Source organism: Engraulis encrasicolus, chromosome 10 (genome assembly GCF_034702125.1).
Source record: "Engraulis encrasicolus isolate BLACKSEA-1 chromosome 10, IST_EnEncr_1.0, whole genome shotgun sequence".
In the NCBI taxonomy this organism is placed as follows: Eukaryota; Metazoa; Chordata; class Actinopteri; order Clupeiformes; family Engraulidae; genus Engraulis; species Engraulis encrasicolus.
This window is the reverse complement of record NC_085866.1, coordinates 13,170,564-13,191,706: the sequence shown is the minus strand read 5'-3', so window position 1 is coordinate 13,191,706 and position 21,143 is coordinate 13,170,564. Positions and strand designations below refer to the sequence as shown.

The 21,143-nt window shown below is 42.7% G+C and overlaps 1 protein-coding gene across 1 annotated transcript; it reads left to right on the top strand.

The window, feature by feature from the left end:
* The first annotated feature begins 1,869 nt into the window (after positions 1-1,869).
* On the top strand, positions 1,870-16,272 carry slc6a1a (solute carrier family 6 member 1a). The gene is made up of 15 exons (XM_063207821.1): positions 1,870-2,098; positions 2,325-2,456; positions 2,628-2,728; positions 2,828-2,937; positions 3,078-3,210; positions 4,441-4,575; positions 4,890-4,993; positions 5,461-5,585; positions 5,898-6,010; positions 8,941-9,072; positions 10,306-10,408; positions 11,867-11,967; positions 14,134-14,301; positions 15,787-16,069; positions 16,151-16,272. The coding sequence occupies exons 1-15, from the start codon at positions 1,870-1,872 to the stop codon at positions 16,270-16,272; spliced, it is 2,091 nt and encodes a 696-aa protein (XP_063063891.1).
* Positions 16,273-21,143: the final 4,871 nt, after the last annotated feature.

The window sequence follows — 21,143 nt, the reverse complement described above, 5'->3', positions numbered from 1 at the left end:
TGGTAACCTTTGAAAAGAGCCGCTGGGATGTGAAACGGAAAAAAGGACAACCTTTTCTTGATAATTTCAATGCCATTCAAAAGAGGATCACTCATTTTCTCACCAAGGCAGTGGGATGTCCAAAGAGAGACTGCCTCTCCCTCTGTCTTCTATCATTTGAAATTTGAAAAGCAGTCCTTTTTGGCAGTAAAGCACAAATGAATCATGAGTAAAGACAATTGAATGAGTCCTTGCATCATGTTTTATTTATTTTTAAGGCACACACTTCTAAGAATTCTGGAGAGGTAATGCGTGTAACACTAAATATGAGGAGATTCATGAATATCCTCATCAAGACAGAATTGGAGTCTAATAAAATGGGTGACAACATGAAATATTGATACAATAAAATTGTATTGGAGGTGAATGTGTCAGTGGAGTATACATGCATGTATGTGCATGTGCGTATTGGTGTGTACTTTAGGGCGGGAGTGGGGGGGTCGACTTTCAGATGACATTGACGCTATGTAGATGGGAGAGGGGGATTGTGCTCCCTGTAACGTTGCTGCTTGTTGATGTTAGACAGTCGCGCGGGGCGAAGCTGGTTCTTCTCGTGTCGATCCAGCCAGGACCTCAGCACCACTGGCTCCCGGACAGCTCCCTGCCGCGAGACACTTGCGCGCGATCCCTCAGGACTGTTTTGCTCCAAGTCTTTTAATGGAAAGAAAATATATTTATGTCCCAAGTAACACTGGAAGTTTACAACTTTGGGGGGAATCTACGGATACCTCTTTGCACAATTCGTGGAAGCCAACCAAACCCCACTGGCAGAGATCAAAAATTCGTTGTAAGTAAATGGGTTTTTGTTTTCTATTCGGGCTGGAGCTGGAAGTTGCGACGCACGGTTTTCAAGTCCGTATATAAGTTCAGCATGCCTTTGAATAGTGTTGATCGAGAGGAAATGGTTGGATAAGCTGTTAGTCGGTCTGTTTGTGATAGTTTGTGCACATTACTGAGAGTAAACCGCAATAAAGATGTGCCGCTGAATGTCTGGCGCTCCGCAGTTGTAGCGGATCCATGCAGCCTGTGCGTAAAGCTTGCGCTTTGGGCATTCCTTTGTTTCCCTCGATAAAATTGTCTTGGCTGTTGTAGGCTGTGCGATCTTCAACATGCTTATGCATTTGCACAACATCTCTGCATAGTGTAATCAAGCCATATTTTGGACAAACAGCATGCTAAGGTTATTTGCATGGGGAGAAGAAGATTCCGTTTTTGCTTCTAAATGCGCGGAACGTAATGATTCAGCGTGCACATTTGTCATAAAGTTTTGACACCGATATTGAATTTGTCACCCAGCATTGATATAAAATATGTAACGAGGCCTCATTAAGGCATTCTGTTTTTCAACACATTGTTTTTCATTTCAAATGGCCAAATTATGCGATATATGCTCACTGTACATCGGTGGCAAAACTCTTTCCACATGGGTATGGTTGGAATTGCTCCCTTGCATTGTATTCATGCTGAAAGGGAAAATTCAGTCGAAGTGTTCCTAAATGGTTTATCAAATGTGAGAGGGTTGATTGCGAATCCCACCCCCAAAACGACAGTCCTCCAAATATTTAGGATCTCCAACGCTTAAACGCCAGCTCTACCGCGTAAAAATCTGTGAATAGGTTGCTTTTCGAGTGGACACTTTACCAATTAACTAAGCGTTTAATTGTCTTGTTTTAGGTTAACGGCAACCGACGAGCTGTCTCACGGTGCGGTTTTCAATCTGTCAAAACAGTTGGTTGAAAGGTTTTGTAATAAACCGCGAAGCTGCTGTCTACGTGGACTGGTGCTGAAATCTCACGTCCAGCTGCCAGGACCTCTGCCAAAACCAGAGAAATGGCGACAAATGGCACCAAAGCCTCGGATGGGCAAGTTGCGACGGAATTGAACGAAGTTTCAACTAGTGATAAGCCAAATATAGCCGAGGTGAAAGACAAGAAAAAGGATCTTCCTGAGAGAGAAACATGGGGAGGGAAATTTGATTTCCTATTGTCGTGCGTTGGTTATGCCATTGGACTGGGAAATGTATGGAGATTTCCTTACCTTTGTGGGAAAAATGGTGGAGGTGAATATGTTTTCATGTTTTTTTATTTTATTTAAATAGGTAAAGGAGAACTTGATTTGAGTAGCTTTGCTGTTCGTTTATTGGTAGGCTTTGAAGCAGTGTTTCTTGTGTGTCTGAGCGTTATTAGGCTCCCTGGAGACTAATTTCTGCTGAGCCAGTTGCATGTCATTTTAAATATACAACTGTTTTGAAGTCTCATTTACGTGCAATTCATCTACCCACACAGGGGCCTTCTTGATCCCTTATTTTTTAACCCTAATTTTTGCGGGAGTACCTTTGTTTTTCTTGGAATGCGCTCTTGGTCAATACACGTCGATTGGTGGACTCGGAGTATGGAAGCTGGCTCCAATGTTCAAAGGTAACGTCAATGAAAAATAGATTTTTTTCTGTTGTACAACTGCTCCTCACTACTCCATGCTGGCTGCAGGCAGTTCATTGTCTTGCTTCTATCTGACAGAAAACAAAACATCAGACACCAGGCACATTTTTATTTTTTTTATAAAAGGGATTTTCCTTTTCCAAACCACAGGTGTTGGCCTTGCAGCAGCAGTTTTGTCATTTTGGCTTAACATATACTACATTGTTATCATTGCCTGGGCCCTGTACTACCTGTGGAACTCCTTCACATCTGTAAGTTTTTGATACAGCGCTATTCACATAATTGGCATACATGTTTGTACAAGTCAAACATACCCTGATATTGAAGTTTTCCTGCATCTTATCATGCAGGACTTACCATGGAAAACTTGCAACAACCCATGGAACACAGAGAAATGTTACACCAACTACTCCATAGCGGACACCACCAACCTGACCAGTGCTGTGGTGGAGTTTTGGGAGTAAGACCCTCCTTTAAAATAATCCTTTCAATACAACAGCAGTATCTTACCTACAACATAATTCCAAATTGGCAACTGAATCTCTATTGTTAAGAAAAAAAAATCAAAAGTTTCTTTGGTATGTCTCCATGTTTCAATAGACGCAACATGCATCAGCTAACTGATGGCTTGGAAAACACAGGCCAGATCCGCGTGCCCCTAGCCATCACCTTGGCCATTGCTTGGGTCCTTGTCTACTTCTGTATCTGGAAAGGTGTTAGTTGGACTGGGAAGGTAAGAGCTTGGCCTCTCTCTCTCTCTCTCTCTCTCTCTCTCTCTCTCTCTCTCTCTCTCTCTCTCTCTCTCTCTCTCTCTCTCTCTCTCTCTCTCTCTCTCTCTCTCTACCTCTGCATGTGCAGTTCCCCCCCCCCTCTCTCTCTCTCTCTCTCTCTACCTCTGTATGTGCAGTTCCCCCCCCCCCTCTCTCTCTAGCTCTGTGTGTGTGTGTGTGTGCGTGCGTGCGTGCGTGCGTGCGTGTGAGCACATAGCCATGTGTGTCAGCTTGGCATGGTATGGGTGACTGTTATGCAATATTAATCCATCTTGTATTACCCCATGAATTATTTATGCCACCCAGAGAATCATAAGGCAATCTGTCATAGTCTTCCTTCACCATTTGCCATCTCACTTATATTAACATCTCATTGGTGGCCACAAATGATCTTCCGACTTTAGCCCTATAGATCTTGTTGAGAAATATCTAGTTAAGAAGAGGATCTTGTTTTTTCCTCCTTTGTCAGTTGTATACCCCAGTTCTTAATGTGTTAAAGCATACTCACTTTGTCCCGGAGGTCATTGGTGTTTTAAGAGTGAACATATTTGTTTGAATGACCTTTGTTAACTGTAGCTTTAAAGGGACACTGTGAGATTTTTAGTTGTTTATTTCCAGAATTCCTGCTGCCCATTCACTAATGTTACCTTTTTCATGAATACTTACAACCACAATCAAATTCTAAGTATTCATTATGACTGGAAAAATTGCACTTTTCATACATGAAAAGGGGGATCTTCTCCATGGTCCGCCATTTTGAATTTCCAAAAATAGCCATTTTTAGCTGCAAAAATGACTCTACTTGGATCATACTAGGAAATATTTGTTTATTACGTAGTAAACTTTCATGTAAATATCAAATTTAGCAATAGGCAGCCCAGTTTCAATGAGCAGCATAGTGGCAGTACCTTTTTTGACCATTTTCTGCACAGTGTCCCTTAAAGCTAAGGGGCCATCATGCTGAGCACTGCTCAAGGCCTTTGAGGACCACATGGCCTCTCCCACTCAAACGCATGCTACATGCACAGATTATTACACTCTAATCAAGAAGCACCGTGGCCACATCAAGCTGGCTTATTAAGGACCCTAATGGCAGCAGAGCAGAGCAGAGCTGAGCAGGCGTGGGCGTGGGTGTGGGTGTGGGTACGGTAGGTAGGCGGCGGGCGATAACCAGGTGACTGTGGCCTTTGCAGGTGGTGTACTTCTCGGCCACGTACCCTTACTTCATGCTCTTCATCCTCTTCTGCCGCGGCGTCACCCTGCCAGGGGCCACCGACGGCATGCTGTTCTACATCACGCCCAACTGGGAGAAACTCAAGCAGTCTGAGGTGAAGCTTCTGCTTTCAAAAGCAAAAGAGAGAGAGAGAGAGAGAGAGAGAGTCATTTTTTTCAGTAGCAATATTCCTCTGTATTTCAGCCTCGTAATTGCTAAATATTCCATAGAACACCCTATTAGTCGTTGAAAAGATTTTATTACCATAGTACTCTACACATAGTCTCTAGTGAAACATTTCAACTTGATTTGGTCCAGTGCCATTCTGAATACAGCACATTTATAACAGGGACATTGTCTTGAGCTTAAAACCAATTTCATCTCCAATTTTGTGCTTCGGTTTCACCATGTCTTCTTTTGGACCACCAGGTGTGGTTAGATGCTGCCACCCAGATCTTCTTCTCGTATGGATTGGGCCTGGGCTCATTGATAGCCCTGGGGAGCTACAACACATTCCATAATAATGTTTACAGGTATGTATACACGGTCACTGAAGGGAAACACCCACAGGTGAAAGGTTGACAAATAGTGTTGACAGTTACACGTCTTGAACAAGCCCACCCTTAGAGGTGGTTGGCTGGTCAGGAGATGTTATTAAGCCTGCAGAAATAGAACAAGGGATGGGAAAATGACTCTGTGAGGACGCAACAAATCAAAGACGAGGAATTAATTGGTTTTGTAGAAATCCTGACTTTGATGCTGCTCACATGCCCACATGCTGACATGAAAATCATTAAAATGCAAGGCTCACATTAAGTGCAGCCTGCACAAAAGGGGCAATGAGTATCCAGTTAAATGTCGTCAACGTACGTCTTCAACTCTATTCTATCTAGCACATAAATATGATGCATTTTTTTCCATACAGTATATCTGCTTATTTTCATGGAAATGTTGGAGCACACAATGACACAATTTTCATTGGTTTTGTCCTCCCTTGTAGAGACTCGATCATCGTCTGCTGTATCAACTCCTTCACGAGCATGTTTGCTGGATTCGTCATTTTCTCCATCGTCGGATTCATGGCTCACATCACTAAGAGACCAATAGCTGATGTCGCTGCTTCAGGTGAATGAACCTTTTGTGCTCCTCTGAACACCCCCAGGCGCCAGCCAGCCAAAGAAACCGCACTGGTGGAGAGCCGCCATGCAGTTTGCCTCCATCTTGGCTTGGAAATGGGCCGCTAAACAAAATGCATCGCCAAAAAAATTGCAGGGTTGTTGTTTTTTTTTTTTTGTCCTGGTGCAGCCAGCGTATCAACAGCAGCAGCAAAGAAGCAGGAGGTGTGCACAGACAGCAGGCATCTTAAAAGGAGCTGAGGGAGTAGACAGAGATCACTGACAAAATGTCTCCTCTCCTCTCCTCTCTCCTATGCTGTAGGTCCGGGACTGGCTTTCCTGGCGTACCCCGAAGCGGTGACCCAGCTGCCTATCTCCCCTCTCTGGGCCATTTTGTTCTTCTCCATGTTGATCATGCTTGGGATTGACAGTCAGGTAAGGATGTGGAAAATTTATGCATGCTCTGTCCCAGAAACACACACACACACAGAAGCCTCAGCCAGAGATGGTTTCAACCACCATCTCTGCCTCAGCTCATTTGCCTTTTTTGGTGCGTTGAGAAGATAATCGGGCACACACAGCACCCCTGCTGGCCAGTGGAGAAAGTGCTGCTACGAGCCGTTCACGTCTCCTCAAATCACCTCAATTAGCCCCCAGAGCCCCTTTGGTCACTATGCATCGATTCATTTGTTCATGTATTCATCTTGTTCATTTCCAGTAGTAATTATCTTACTGATGCTACAGTACAATCTTCTAAAGGCCAGCTACCACATATTGTTACAGCCTCGGCTGTCGCATTACATTATTTGAGGTTGAGGCTACGTTCTTTTTTCACTTGCAGTTGCTAGATTGTCTTCTATTGGTCACGTTAATTGTAATAACACATCGCTCACAAGGTCATATTTTAGATGTTTAGTGTTTCTTCAGATGGTAAACTCTATGAGTAGATGGCACCAAGGCAGAATTTTAGGTTAGCTCGTTAGAAAGACTCTTCCCATTAGATGCAGGGGCGTCAGCTTACCCAGGGGCACAGTAGGGCACAGGAAAAAAAAATTAAACGCGCAAGCATTGTTTTGCAGTTAATCAATTTTTGAAGACCATAACAAATAGCAAATGCGGTATTACGCTATTATTGCAAGTATCCTAGTGCATTATGCTCTATTTTGTGCACATTCTGTACATTACTCCGTATGGGAAACTTGAGCTAAATTCCAAGGTAGCCTTTTTTGTGAAACTCATATCAGGGCACAGAAGATCAATACCCAGGCACGTGCCCAGGTAAAATAGGACTGGTGACGCCCCTGATTAGATGTCTCCAAATTCTGTGCAGAACACTTACACAAAAGCTAAGATCACAATGTCTGGACTGACCAATATAACAAAACAGTCTAATCACCATGTCTAAAGGTTTACAAAATGCCAGAGTTCCTCTGGAACATGGTTGTATTTTGTGGTTGTATATTGTGGTTGTATATGGTTGTATATTGTCTTGGCCTACTATCTAATGAGCACTTCTCCTATCCTACATTTAACTAACCATAATCTAACCAAATAGCATGTAAGGAATGCTATCCCCAGTGAGGAATGGCAGTTGTTGCTAGTTGGACTGTGTATTTGATGAATTGATTCTTTTGTTAAATCAGTCGTAAGACTGCATAGAGTTATCACTCCATGTTGGTAAGATCTTCAAGTTATGTGGGTTGTATGTACAGTAATGTATATATTACTGTATATAGGCCTGTGTTCTCTGTTTTCTTTCAGTTACGCAATAGTCTTGTGATGTGATGTTATGTTGTATGTCCTGTCTTAGACGAGTGTTGGTCAGGGACGCAAAATGAATTTCAGTGAAAACTGACAATAAAGTCTAATCGTATCGTATCGTATCGTATGCCAATATTTCGTCTACTGAATTATATTAGATTACTACAGGCTACTGGCTCAGACAAGGCTGATAAAGGGACAAGCATAGTGCAGGCAGGACGACATTTGTAAAAGATCTCCATCTTTGCAAAATAAGACATTAGAGATGGGGGGAATGATAGAGCCCTGGCTGTTCCTCAGGCACTTCCTCCCCCCTATCTCGTATCGGCTTTTGCCGTCAGCAGGAGAATTAATCTCCAGAAACGATGACGGAGAGTGCTGCTGAGCGACTCTGACAGGCTAGTAATAGATGAACGTTTACATAGACATGTAGAAATGGGTCACTCTTGTTGTGTCTTCATTGTTGCCTCGCGCTGCACGTGAGCTTGCCTATTGTGTGTGTGTGTGTGTGTGTGTGTGTGTGTGTGTGTGTGTGTGTGTGTGTGTGTGTGTGTGTGGTGGGGATGGATGGTGGATGTGCGGTTACGCGCCGCCACTGTGGCCGTGTGCAAAAGACTCCACCACACACCGCAGGAGACGATGAGAGCCAAGGGAAGAGAAGAGCCATTTTTTTTTCACAGGGGCCAAGTGAAATGCCAGTGCTCATTTCTTGGTAGCTAATCACCTCCCCCCAAAAAGGTGGCCTTTTAAAATAAGATTTGTGAAACGAAGCAGCTTTCCTCTGACCTACATATGAAATATGTGAGCAAGCCAGGAGCCAAAGCTCTGTCTCAGAATAATAACTAACAGATTCGTTATAGCAGAAGAAAGACATTGTGGCAGACGATGATTTTTGAGATTTTATTTGTGGAAATAATGTCGAAAAAATGTATAGTTAATATTAGTTCATTTAGGAGGAGGTATCTGATTCAATGTTGATGTCTGTACAGAAGGTTCAGAAACAGACAGAGACGGTGGTAAGAAAAGAAAACAACAACAGGATATGTGATTTTTGTTTTATAAGGAGCAGTAGGCCTAGGTGTATCTGAATGTGAACAGTAGTTAGATAATCTTACAGGGTCATCTGGGGCATATAGTACATTATTTCAGTACCCGGCATGTGCAGTGCACGTGTGTGCGTGCGTGTGTGTGTGTAGTATGTCATTTTGTGTGTTGTGTGGTCACGTAAGACAAACACACTGTTTGATTTGATGCTGTGTGACATCAAGTAAGGAGGAGGGCGATAGGCAGAGGTGGCTAGGAGATGCAGCATCGGCCTCCTAAACAGGCCACTTACATAACGCTCCTCTGATAACTTCTCCTATTTGAATTTATTGCCACACAATAAAAATGCAGTGTTAATTCAACACTTAGAGAGTCGATTTAACATCTTCTAGAGTGTATTTGGTCCCAGTGTACTCTCTAAGTCTTGAATTAACACTGCCGTTTGTACTGTGCCAGACAGCCTGCTGTGTGTGTGTGTTTATTTCATTCTTTATTCCGGCATGAATTAATTAATTCCTGTTTATTAATGTGTTTATTATAATTTTGTGTTGTGTCTGCAGTTCTGTACGGTGGAGGGCTTCATCACAGCGCTGGTGGACGAGTTTCCCCGGGCCTTGAGGAAGAGGAGGGAGCTCTTCATCGCCGGTGTCTGTGTCGTGTCCTACATCATCGGCCTGTCCAACATCACGCAGGTGAACCTTCACAACACCCGCCCGTCACAACACCCAGAATACCCACATGCACAGCACTTCATCTAATGCAGTGGTTCTCAAACGTTTTGTGTGAAGTACCACCTGAGAAAATATTGAGCTCTCCGAGAACCACCTTGACAACCAACACTAGAATATCGCAGAAAAGGCCATACATATTCACTTTTGCCAGTCAAAACAGGAGAGGTTCATATTGGCATCAACAGCTACGGTCACATTTAGTGCAAGTTTGTTTTTAAATTTCTTGCTTGCCTAGTATTATTCTGCATTATGTTTTCAGACTCTTACAATTCAACCAAAGAGACATTTTCAACTGCAGCAATTTGATCAGCCTTTAAATCAATGCACAAAAAAATAATTCTTCCAAGTACCACCAGAGATGTCTCAAGTACCACCAGTGGTACGCGTACCACAGTTTGAGCACCACTGATCTAATGCTTTAACCACAACTGCTTTCAATCATTGGAAAGCACTTATAGATATATGTATTATGACCATAATTGGAACACCAACCAAACCAGGGAGGATGGTCAAAGCCGGATTATGATTATTCGGGGCTCGGGTTTTCTCCCCGAGAAAATGTCAAAATACAGTTGTTAAAAGTGCAATTTTTAAAGCAATATGTGAATGTATAGCCTTCATTGAAGGAGGGATGAATTTTGACCATTTTCCTTGTATTTTCCTACAACTTGAGCCCTGGTTATTATACTGTAACATATTTACTACTACAATGTACATTAAGTCTGTAACAGTATGTCATATTAGACGTGCCCTGTACCATACGGTTGGGGTTAGGGTTCATCTCAGGCACAGTATGTGTGTATGAAGTATAGGTAACACTTTGGAATAACTACCCAAAAAAACTTTATAAGCATTTTATTAACATTTAATAATAATTAACTTTTAACAAAGCATTTACAAATGTTTGTAAATGACTAAGAACCAAACTATGACTGCACAGTGGAGTGGGAATCAACTTCTACTGTGTGAGTTGTATGTGGTTTCATGTCTTCTGGTCTTTGGAGGAGAAACTTCCAGGACCGATGAGACTGTGCTGTGTCTGCCGTGTTATCATAGTATTTCTTGCCCATTAATAATCATTTGTAAACATATTTGTTGATAATTAACTCATTATTTATAAAGTTTTTATAAAGCTGTTTATAGGTAGTTGTTCTAAAGTGTTACCGAAGTATAATATTGCGTGTTGGTGCACAGGGAGGGCTGTACGTGTTCAAGCTGTTTGACTACTACTCAGCCAGTGGGATGTGTCTGCTCTTCCTCGTCTTCTTCGAGTGCATCTCCATCTCGTGGCTTTACGGTAAGCTCTGCCACGCACCTCCTACATCTCCGATGGCCAATAAGGTTGCTCAAAGTGTAGTGGAAAGTGTGCACATCCAAAAGCATCAGCGGGTGCCAAATCAGAAACTGTCATATGTAGAAGCGGGTGGTGGTGTCAACAATAATCGATTCGGCGATGCAATGCAATGCGGGGCATGGACGATCCAATTCAATGCCGCAAGTTCCTGAATCGATTCGGCAATTTTTTTAAGTTTCAATTGCTTCCATGGATATTTCAGGAGCAAATGAATATTAAATTAAATAAAAGCACTTCAAAACATTGAAAATTGATAGACTGATACAGAAAACAGCCAATAAAATGTTGCTCAGTATCTAACTACTTGTATTGCCTCATCATGACCGATGAAATATTTGCTTTGCTTTCAGTAGAAATGTAATACATTGCAATGCATCGTAGAATTGAATCGAATCAAACCGAATCGCTACCTCTCAAATCGAATCGTGAGGGCAGTGCCAATGCACACCACTAGAAGTGGGGAAGGATCTGCACACTGCTTACAAAAGACTTCGGGCCTGAAGAAGATCTATGATCGAAACGTTGCTCCCAATAAATTAAGTCTTTTGCAAGCAGTGTGCAGATCCTACCGCGCTTCTACAATAAGTCTGCTCACCAACTGTCCCAATGACTTGGGTTGCATTATATACAAGCGTATATACACTGTATGCCTATTTGTATGCAAGTTTATGTTGATCGTCATTTACTCACAGATTCACACCATTAGGTACTAATGATACAAATTTCACACCACTAACACACTATGATTCAAAACACTTACTTTTAAACGACTGTGTTCGTCTTGTCTTGTCTTTAGTCATGACTACTGATCATACATTTATGCGTACGTCATCATCACTATGGTTTTTATAAATCAAGTCACGACCCCTGCTATAAATTAGCTGTTGCCAGAATGGCAATGACCAAGTCGCAAATGCATTACTAAAGGCCCTATGCACTGTCATAGTGGTGTAGCACTATGGTAGGTACGTTTTTTTGTGTGACTATTACAGCAATCTACTGGTGGAACGACATGCATTAAGGCAGTGGTTCTTAACCTTTTTTTCTTTGCGCACCCCCTTACCTGTACCGAAGACAAGCCGTGCACCCCCAACACAAACCTCTACATGTGTATATGCACTAAAAAGTGATAAATGAGTGATTAATTACAATGATTCTCGCTTGAGATATGAATCAATACCTGAATGACTTTAAATGGGGACTAAAACTTGTTTCATTTGGACTTAATTTGGCCTAATTATAATGTTTGCAAGTGTGGTCACAGCCTCTACACAAACAAAATTCCGCGCACCCCCTGGAATCTCTGGCGCACCCCCAGGGGGTGCCCGCACCCCAGGTTAAGAACCACTGCATTAAGGGACTACAATGACTTCTGAACCTCTGTGTTCTGTCTTTTGTCAGGTGTGAACAAATTCTATGATAACATCCAGGAGATGATTGGCTACAAGCCGTGTCTGTGGTGGAAGCTGTGCTGGGTGTTCTTCACACCCACAATCGTTGGGGTGAGTACACACACACACACACACACACACACACACACACACACACACACACACACACACACACACACACACACACACACACACACACACACACACACACACACACACACACACACACACACACACCTCTCCGAGGTAAGGTTCCTCTTCCGTGGGAAAAGATCCACCGCCTGCACCTCTTATCAGTATTGACCAGAGTGTCTGAAAAAAGCGATACCTTTAAATAGGCTTAGGCCCCTTTTCCATACCGAGGGCATCTGATAACGTGTGTGTGTGTGTGTGTGTGTGTGTGTGTGTGTGTGTGTGTGTGTGTGTGTGTGTGTGTGTGTGTGTGTGTGTGTGTGTGTGTGTGTGTGTGTGTGTGTGTGTGTGTGTGTGTGTGTGTGTGTTTTGTGTGGTGTTTGGATTATCCAACCTACTGTAAATATCTGAGTATGTTCTGCTTTTTGGAAGAAATGTCATGAAGCGGGCGAATAAAAAAACAAAATGTCACCCTCCTCCTCTGGGCTGAATGTAACAGCGGTCTAGCGCAGACAGGGTCCCAAAAACCCATTACCACAGAGAGAGGCGCAGCCAGTCAGAGAGAAGGCGCTGTGTCAAATGGCTTCGCCAGAAGGATCTTAAAAAGATCATCTTGTATACTTAAATGTTTTTTTTCTAGGAGTGAAGAAAGATATTCTTTTGCTCACAAAATATCTACTTGCCTCAAAGGCACTTCACTGTGGCAGCATGCTCCGTGTGTCTGTTTACATTACATTGCATTAAAAATGTATTTGCTGAAATTTTCCCTGTTCCAATATTTGGCCATGTTTTTGTGTGTACATTCTTATAATGTGCTCTTGCAAAATGGCGACATGATTTACTAAGTCATTTTCCCCTCTTGTGGCCTTAAGGGCCTAATATGTGCATGTGACCTCGGGAATTAATACGCAGCCTACAGAGTAGCAAGCTCGCAGTTCACTTCCTCTGCTCTTGCAACGTCCATAATAGGCCTATTCCTCTTCCCTGTCTATTATTGTCCCATTTCCCCTCGCATGTACACACTCCGCCATGTGGAGCATGAAATGGGAGTCTTTTAATGGCAGGCAGATGTACAATCTAATGGAAATGTTCTCCATATTCCTCCATATTATTTCCTTATTTTCTGGGACGTTTTAGACATTAAAGGACAACTGCCGATTGAGACAAAATCAAAATTAGCCAAATAACGGAAACAGCAGAAAACATTAAAAAAAAAAACGGGAGTGGGGTTCTAAGACATTGCAGACAACTCAGAAAAGGGGCTTAATGTTCAAAATAGTGCAGTTGTCCTTTAATGTCTGTGTGGAAGGGAGGATGGTGGAGGGGTGCTGAAAGACTCAATAGACTGACAGAGTTGAATGCCTGTGTGGTGGTCAAACCACACTGCCATATTAAAATAATAAACGCAAAATGATAGGATGCCCATACATGCATATTCATCTTTTACACCTCTGGGTGTGCCCTAAGGAGAGTCTAATGACTGAAAGCTGGGACATTGAACATACTGAAAACGATTTCAGATATTTTGGTCTCTGGGCACCTTTTAATCGTACGTGCAATGTAACCTGTTCAAGTTGTCATTACTTAAAAAAAAAAAAAAACATTATTAGAGCATTTTTCCAATCATGTGTAGGGGTGTTAATCACAGCCTCCATGACAATATGATTCAATATTGATATCTTATTATTCAATATGCGATTTGATTATTTTCTATACTTAAGAATGATCCAAGAAACGATACAATACAATTCGATTCGACTTTTTTCCAAGTACTTTTCCACTTCTATTTTGTTATGGAGCTAGGGCATTGGGCAGGGGCCAGCAATTCGATTACTTTCGATACTTAAGAATGCCCCACGATACAATGCGATTCGATTCAATCGTGAGATTATATCTAAGTATATCGATACATTTCATTACACGTGGGCTCTAAATTAACACCAGCCAACCAGCCACATGTTGGTGAAATTGCAGTTTGACTGGTAGAAAAGACCAGCTTACCAGCCACTTTGACCTACAAGTATTAGTGAGTGTGTTTGGTCAGTAAGATTAACATCAACTAGCCATTTTGGCTGGTGATGAAACACATTAATTTATAGCTATACACCACTAATCATGTGTACCTGTTTGGCCTTGCTCTTCCAGGGAGTGTTCCTGTTCAGTGCGGTGCAGATGGTTCCCCTGACCCTGGGCGACTACGTGTTCCCCGGGTGGGGCCAGGGGGTGGGCTGGCTCATGGCCCTGTCCTCCATGATCCTCATCCCCGGATACGCTCTCTACATGTTCCTCAACCTCAAGGGCACCTACAAGGAGGTGAGACAGACACATCACCTGCATGGCATGCATCACACCATGGATGGAAACACATCTTATGACATTATCATCATGTAGTCAAATCCAATGTATAATCCCGCTAGTCTAGAGGAAATGAGCGCAGAATAGGTTTTTCGAAAGACGCAGCAGCACACCACTAGCCAGGCTTTGCCCTCCTAGTGACGCAACTCTTTGATTTGAACGTCGATGAAAATCAGGCTAGCACACCACTGAGAAATGTCCCCAAATGTCCTGCTATAAGCAACGCGGAATAATAGACACAGCTCAGGACAGGGTGTGGTGATGAGGTGATGTTCGATTCTGGTGCACTTAACCCTTTGAGGAGTACCATCACAAATATGGGATTAGAATTTTGCCAAAATGATGAGTTCTCATTATGATGTCATAAGGACTTTGCAAGATTTTTAACACAGACTTCTATGGGAGTTGTAGAGTGTTCAAGTAAAATTCTAGAAGAACTGAGAAAAAGTCCTTACTCCTCAAAGTTAATGGAATGATTCAGATTCAATTACAACATGTTGGCCTCTCAGGTGTAGATAAATCATTTGTGATGTGAATGATGTTTTTATGCCATTACACCAAAATCTGATTGCATACCACAAGGAAGCAACAACAGCCTGGCCAGATTCCGCTTGAAAATGATATTGAAGGTCTAAAAAAATCCTTGTTTCTGAGATGATTATTGTAAGGTTAAAACTTATAATGGACTTCAATTTGTTATAATTTTGTTGATGTTTCGCACAGAGCTGTGTTTTTTTAGGCTACCTCACCTTTCAATAGTCATGAGAAAAAAAAATCAATAATTTTCAACGGTGTGCAGACACAGTGTGACAGTCAGATAATATCTCCATCTATTGCAGAAGTCATCATTTTATGAAGGACACTAATGTTTCTCTGCAGAAGATAGCCCAGTTTACAGATACTATGTGCATCATTCTTAATTAACTGATACGATCAATAATGCAGGACGAGGGCTATAATTGCAAATATCGGAATCCCATTGCAGAGTTATTATGTGTGGCCGCTGTGTTTGGATTACTATTCAACCTTAAGTCCCTCTATGCTGCTGCAGCCAGAAAATGTGTGTGTGTGTGTATGTGTGTGTGTGTGTGTGTGTGTGTGTGTGTGTGTGTGTGTGTGTGTGTGTGTGTGTGTGTGTGTGTGTGTGTGTGTGTGTGTGTGTGTGTGTGTGTGTGTTTGATTTTGTATGTGTATGTATTTTGCGCTCATGGGCATATTTGTTTGCTCATGATTGTGTTGGTGTATGTGTGTGCATCGATGTATGTGTGAGTGAGTGTGTGTATATGTGTGTGTGTGTGTGTGTGTGTGTGTGTGTGTGTGTGTGTGTGTGCATGGATATTCCCATGTGTCTGCCTGTGTTTCTGTGTGCATTGGTGTGTACATACACTGATATCTGTGTGTGTGTGTGTGTGTGTGTGTGTGTGTGTGTGTGTGTGCCTGCAGCGTTTGAGGATAATGCTGAAGCCACCTGCCGTGGTGCGGTCCCAGGTGAACGGCCCTGAGCAGCAGCCAACTGACGTCACCGTCACCGTCACCTCCACCAGCAGCTCCACTGCCATCACGGCCACGGCTCCCGCTGTCGACAAGCCAGCCAGCCCTGTCAGCCCGACTCCAGCCCCGGCCCCGGCCCCGGCCCCAGCCCCGGCTGCAGCCACCAGCCCCACCGGAGGCACCGCCGCTACCGCCACCGCCACCACCACCACCGGCACCGCAGCTGCTGCAGCCAGTCCTACAGCCGCCACTAGCCCCGTAGCCCCAGCCCCGGCCACGGCCTCAGCCCCAGCCCCAGCCGCAGCCCCAGCCGCAGCCGCAGCAGCAGCAGCCACCAGCCCCACCAGCCCCACCAACCCCAGCAACCCCACCAGTCCGGCCAACCCCGCCGGGCCCACCAGTCCAACCAGTCCGGCCACCGGCGAGGCGAACCTCTAAAGACCTGTGAGGAACAGACATGAGCTGAGCGAGAGGGATCAAAGATGAACATTACAACAAAAAAAAGGACTTCCATGTTTATAATAGAATCACCTACCTCCAGGGGCCATACGTGATCAATATAGTGATGAATTGCATTATCTCCTTCCTCCTCCTCCTCCTCTTTTTTTTTGTTCATTTGCTTCGCTTTGCATTTGCAAAAAGCTGCTCTGCCCCGGCAGGGCCGTCACATTGGTGCAATGTGTTTACAAATGCAAAGTGACAAAAGTCAGTGTCCATGAAATATCCAGCTGCATATTATAAATTCCTCCATTATCCTCTGCCTGGAGAAAAACGGGGAAAACGTGGTACTACTGTGATGTGAATTAAAAAGCACAGAACTTTTTTTGCATAGCGATGCATTTGGGCCTACCTATGAAGTCAAGCACTATCTAACCTTTAAGAGTGTGGGTTTTTGAGCATTCTATAAAAAGAATGTGTTCTATAACAATGCAAGATTCTACAATTCCATATTGTATTGTATGGTGCCCAGAATTCTATAGAACTTTCACTGCCCGAACATTCCCGTCACACCGGTGTGACGGTACACTCTTAAAGGCTAAGGACTAAGCACAAGTCAAGTCAAAGCACAGAGAGAAAAAAAAAACATTGAAACAGTGGACATGGAAGAGTTAAGACCAAAAGGGGTACGAAATGTGGTAACACTTAGCCCCGATCCAAAAATACTGGAGTCCATTGCAGAAGGAAGTTCCTAATTGCATTTTAAGTACACTTCATTCAAAAAGTATGAAGCACAAATACAAACAAAAAAAATTACGAGGCCCTTGGGTGACCCTCTGTCTGTTGTTTAATATGTTTTTTTCAGAGACTGTTACTGTTTTTATTTTCCTTTAGGGAGAAAAAAAAGAACTCGTACGCGATCGAGAAGTTTTTAGGTTTCTTTTTTCGGCTGTTTTGTACTGTAAGTGTTGTGATCAAGGACCAAATCATAGACAGACACAAGCAAAAACCTACCTATGCCATGCAGTGTTTAGTTGTCAAAGCACAGGGTAAATCATATTTCATAATCGTGAAAACAGAGATACAGGGTGAGGTCGAAGAAAGAGTTAAAAATATATAATATGAGACGACAGCCCGCAGCACGGGTGATGTGGAAGTGTGCTCACCCGACCTCATGACCAGTCCACAAGATGGCTGCCATCCGGACTCTACAAAATAAAAAATAAACACACAAATAAATAAATAAACAAAAATGATGCTGAGTAGTCAGCCCTGTTTACTTTTTGCCTGTGTCCTCAGGACTGTGTGACGTAGTTACGCATGTCTCCTGACAGTAGCAACATTAGTAGGAGACAAGGCCTTATGGCACGGTCACTTAAAAAGATAAATAAAATAAAAAGACTGCTGATGATTTGCTAATAGTTTTGCGTTGAAGTGAATCTGTGTATAATGTTTAGTATGAATCAGGCCATTCTGTCATTGGCCAAGTGACAGCGGTTTACAAGTCGGTTAGCTGTTCATGTATCTGACACTGTACTGAAAGGCAAAAGCACAAAGCTTTAATGTGACGGACAACTCCCATGGTGTGTTTGTTTCTTCGGCAGCTAGTGCGCGCGTGAAAAGCATTTAGTCTAATGAAATGTGTTTACTCTGAAGAGCTGAACCACTACACGAGATGTGAAACATGTCCTGTGAATTTTGTACAAAGTTTACTCACCACGGTTTTCTCTAGAACTTTGTTGTAAGTCTGTACTGTGTGAAACACGTAACTGTGAATGTCTGTAATCCATTGGAAGTTACTGTCTAAATGTTGAAGAGTTTTAAAGGAATTGCTGTTTTCTGCAATAATATTTTGATCTCAGAAACTAAAGCACATATCTTACAGAATTATATGAAGTGGCAATGATTATAAAAAAATGATGATTAATATACAAATAGAAACTATGTCTAGTAAGAAATAATATTGTTTTGTATATTTTTAACTGTTTCACTGCCTACCGCATAATATATACGGGATATGTATTAATGGTGTGATATGATAAAGCACGATTGTCATGTTGTACAAAAATACAAAAATATGAAAAATAAAGATTCTACAAAACATTATTTCGTGAGGTGGTTTATGAATTATGTTTGCCACTGAGTAATAAATATTCATGAACTCAATTCATGAGCTTTGTTAATTATTACAAAGGAAACGTTGGCAATTATTTTCATGCAGTTAGCCTACATATGGAGTATTCAGGTAAATTGGGCCACTTTTTTTCTTTTTCTTTTCTTTTTTTTAAGCATATAAGCGAATGGCCCAAAGTGGCCCAATTTACCTGAATTCACCATACATCAAGCAAAAAAATACAGGGTGTTATGGCCTTGCCATTCCAAGTTTGTCATGCAATGTCATGTTCACATTAACACCTACAACGTTTGGATTTAGTTCTTCAATTTCAGCACAGTGAGGATTGCATTCGTGTGACAGCACACATGCATGAAACATGAGACACACACGCTGTTGGGCAGAATATTTTATTCACTAATGCTGTGGAAACAGCCACATATATATAAAAAAATACTACTACACACACATACACACAAAAGCAAAATACACTCATGAGCACATCACGAATGCAGTTTACATAATCTTGTTCAATTACCATCAGAGGACCCTGAGTTCTTTCCATACTTCAACAGAGGAGAGTGACAAAGTATGGGTGGGTGCTGGAAGCAAAGTTATCAGAGACAGAAAGCAGAGGACACTGCCTGGGTATTAGGCATTTCTTAGCACACTTGGTGGTGAAGAACCTATTTTTGAAGTCCAGAATGGCTGGGAGGGTGGCCAGGGGAGAGGGCATGCAGGAGAAGAGCAAACTGCTGATCCATAATGCGTTGCTGCAAGGCAGATGGAGGGTGGCAGCTCCTGAAATCTCTGGCCTTAGCAGTGGAAAAATCCATTCTCCATCACTGTTCCACTTTCAATGTTCTTTGCCTTCTTGCTCTTTTGTTTTATTATTTGAAAAAAATATGTTGCCTAGGCCTAATTGTCTTTTCTGCTAATGCAGATCTTACCAGGAGTTGGTAGGTTTCTTGTTTTTGTTTTTGTTTGTTTATTTGTTTGTTTGTTTGTTTTTCTTTCTTTTTTTGGGGGGGGCATTTTTATCTCCTTGTTATATCCTGTATGGCAGTGTTTCCCAACCTTTTTTGTCTTGCGTACCCCCAAAGCATCTTAGTTGTGCCATGAGTACCCCTCTCACTCATGCTCTATATCTGTTCCTCTATCCCAATGTGACTACACTCCATATATGTTATTATTACATTTTTCCAAGTACCCCCTGAGGTGTGTTCGCGTACCCCTAGTGGTACACGTACCACTGGTTGGGAAACACTGCTGTATGGTACTGTGTCAAACAGAGCAAAGCAAACAGGTTAAAAAGTGGTGCAGCCAGGTAGGGGTTTTAATGGGTAGAATCTGAATGTTGCTGTTCAGTGTGATGCGAAGAGGATTAATTAACATCATTAAACTCTGGCAAACATGTGAGGCCATGTAAACACCCTCCCAGGCCTGGTTCACAGCTTCAACCTGGCAAACATAACCTGCCTTTTTAACAGAGGGAGGCAGACTCCCATATTTATCTTGTGTGTGTGTTGCGTGCCATGACCCAGCAAATGTGGCTGGTCTAGCGGTCTTGGGGCTGAAGACGTGTGATAGGCCAATCAGTCTGCATCTTTGTCACCAATCGAGAGCCCCACTGCGGGCACAAACTGGAGCCAAAGCTCAGCTAAGCAAAGCTCCACATCTGCTCACACCTTGGGCTGCATAATACAGGCCCACATCAGTGACAGGTCTGGCCCAGAAAAGGGTTTTGTGGATTTGTTATGTTTCTACGTTAGAGGCTATTACAGATGAGCAGATGATGCTCTCACAGCTCGGTGTGTCTCAGCTGGTGAGATATCACCACAGGCTGGATGAAGCATTATCAGACACCAGGGCTACGTAGGAGGCAGAGCTGATATCATACGACCCCATTCACACCTCACATAAAGATATATGGCATTACATACATACACTAGTGCCACTCATTTCAAACATAGCCTACAGTTCTGCACACCTACAAAGGACTAGGGCATACATTTTCGCCTATACCTTCCCCTTGCCCCTCGTCCCTTCAAACGGAGACTTAGGGCTTGAAACGCAACCCTTATGAATTCAGACACCTCTTCGACGATCACGGAATGAAACCCATAGCATTCAAAAACCAGCCTCTCTATGATTAAACCAGCGATATTGCTTGTAATTACTCGCGCAACAATTTAAAAAGGACAATGGTGTTGCGCGACCCTCGAAAAACCTTACTTCTATGCATTGTGTTGATATTAATAGCGATTTTTTTCAAATGCACTTCATGGAGAAAATGACTAGTACACATTGGGTAGGGGGACAATGTTAAACTTAGTGCAATGGAATAATTATTACCACTGTAAAACCGTCAATTACGGCGAAAATACTTATATTTGTGTGCTGTTGTGGATGCCGCCAATTTTTAAAGGCATTCGCAATGCGTTCGGTGAAATCTGTCATAGCCCTCTGTTTGAAGTGTGCCCATGGAAAATCTCCGTTTGGAGAGGTAGAAAGCCCTTCCATGTACGCCTACCCCTTTGTCTGACTCTGAATGTGAATTGGAACTCCACTACCCCTACACGTGAACGCGCAAAAGGGGAAGGGGAAGGGGAAATACGTAGGGCTAAGGGGTAAAATGGGATTCAGCCATAGAATATTAGATAATAAGTTCACCACATACATTTATTACTGATAATAAAGATGACACATACTCTACATTCTTAAATACAGTGTAATAAGGTTCGGCACTTTGTATAAC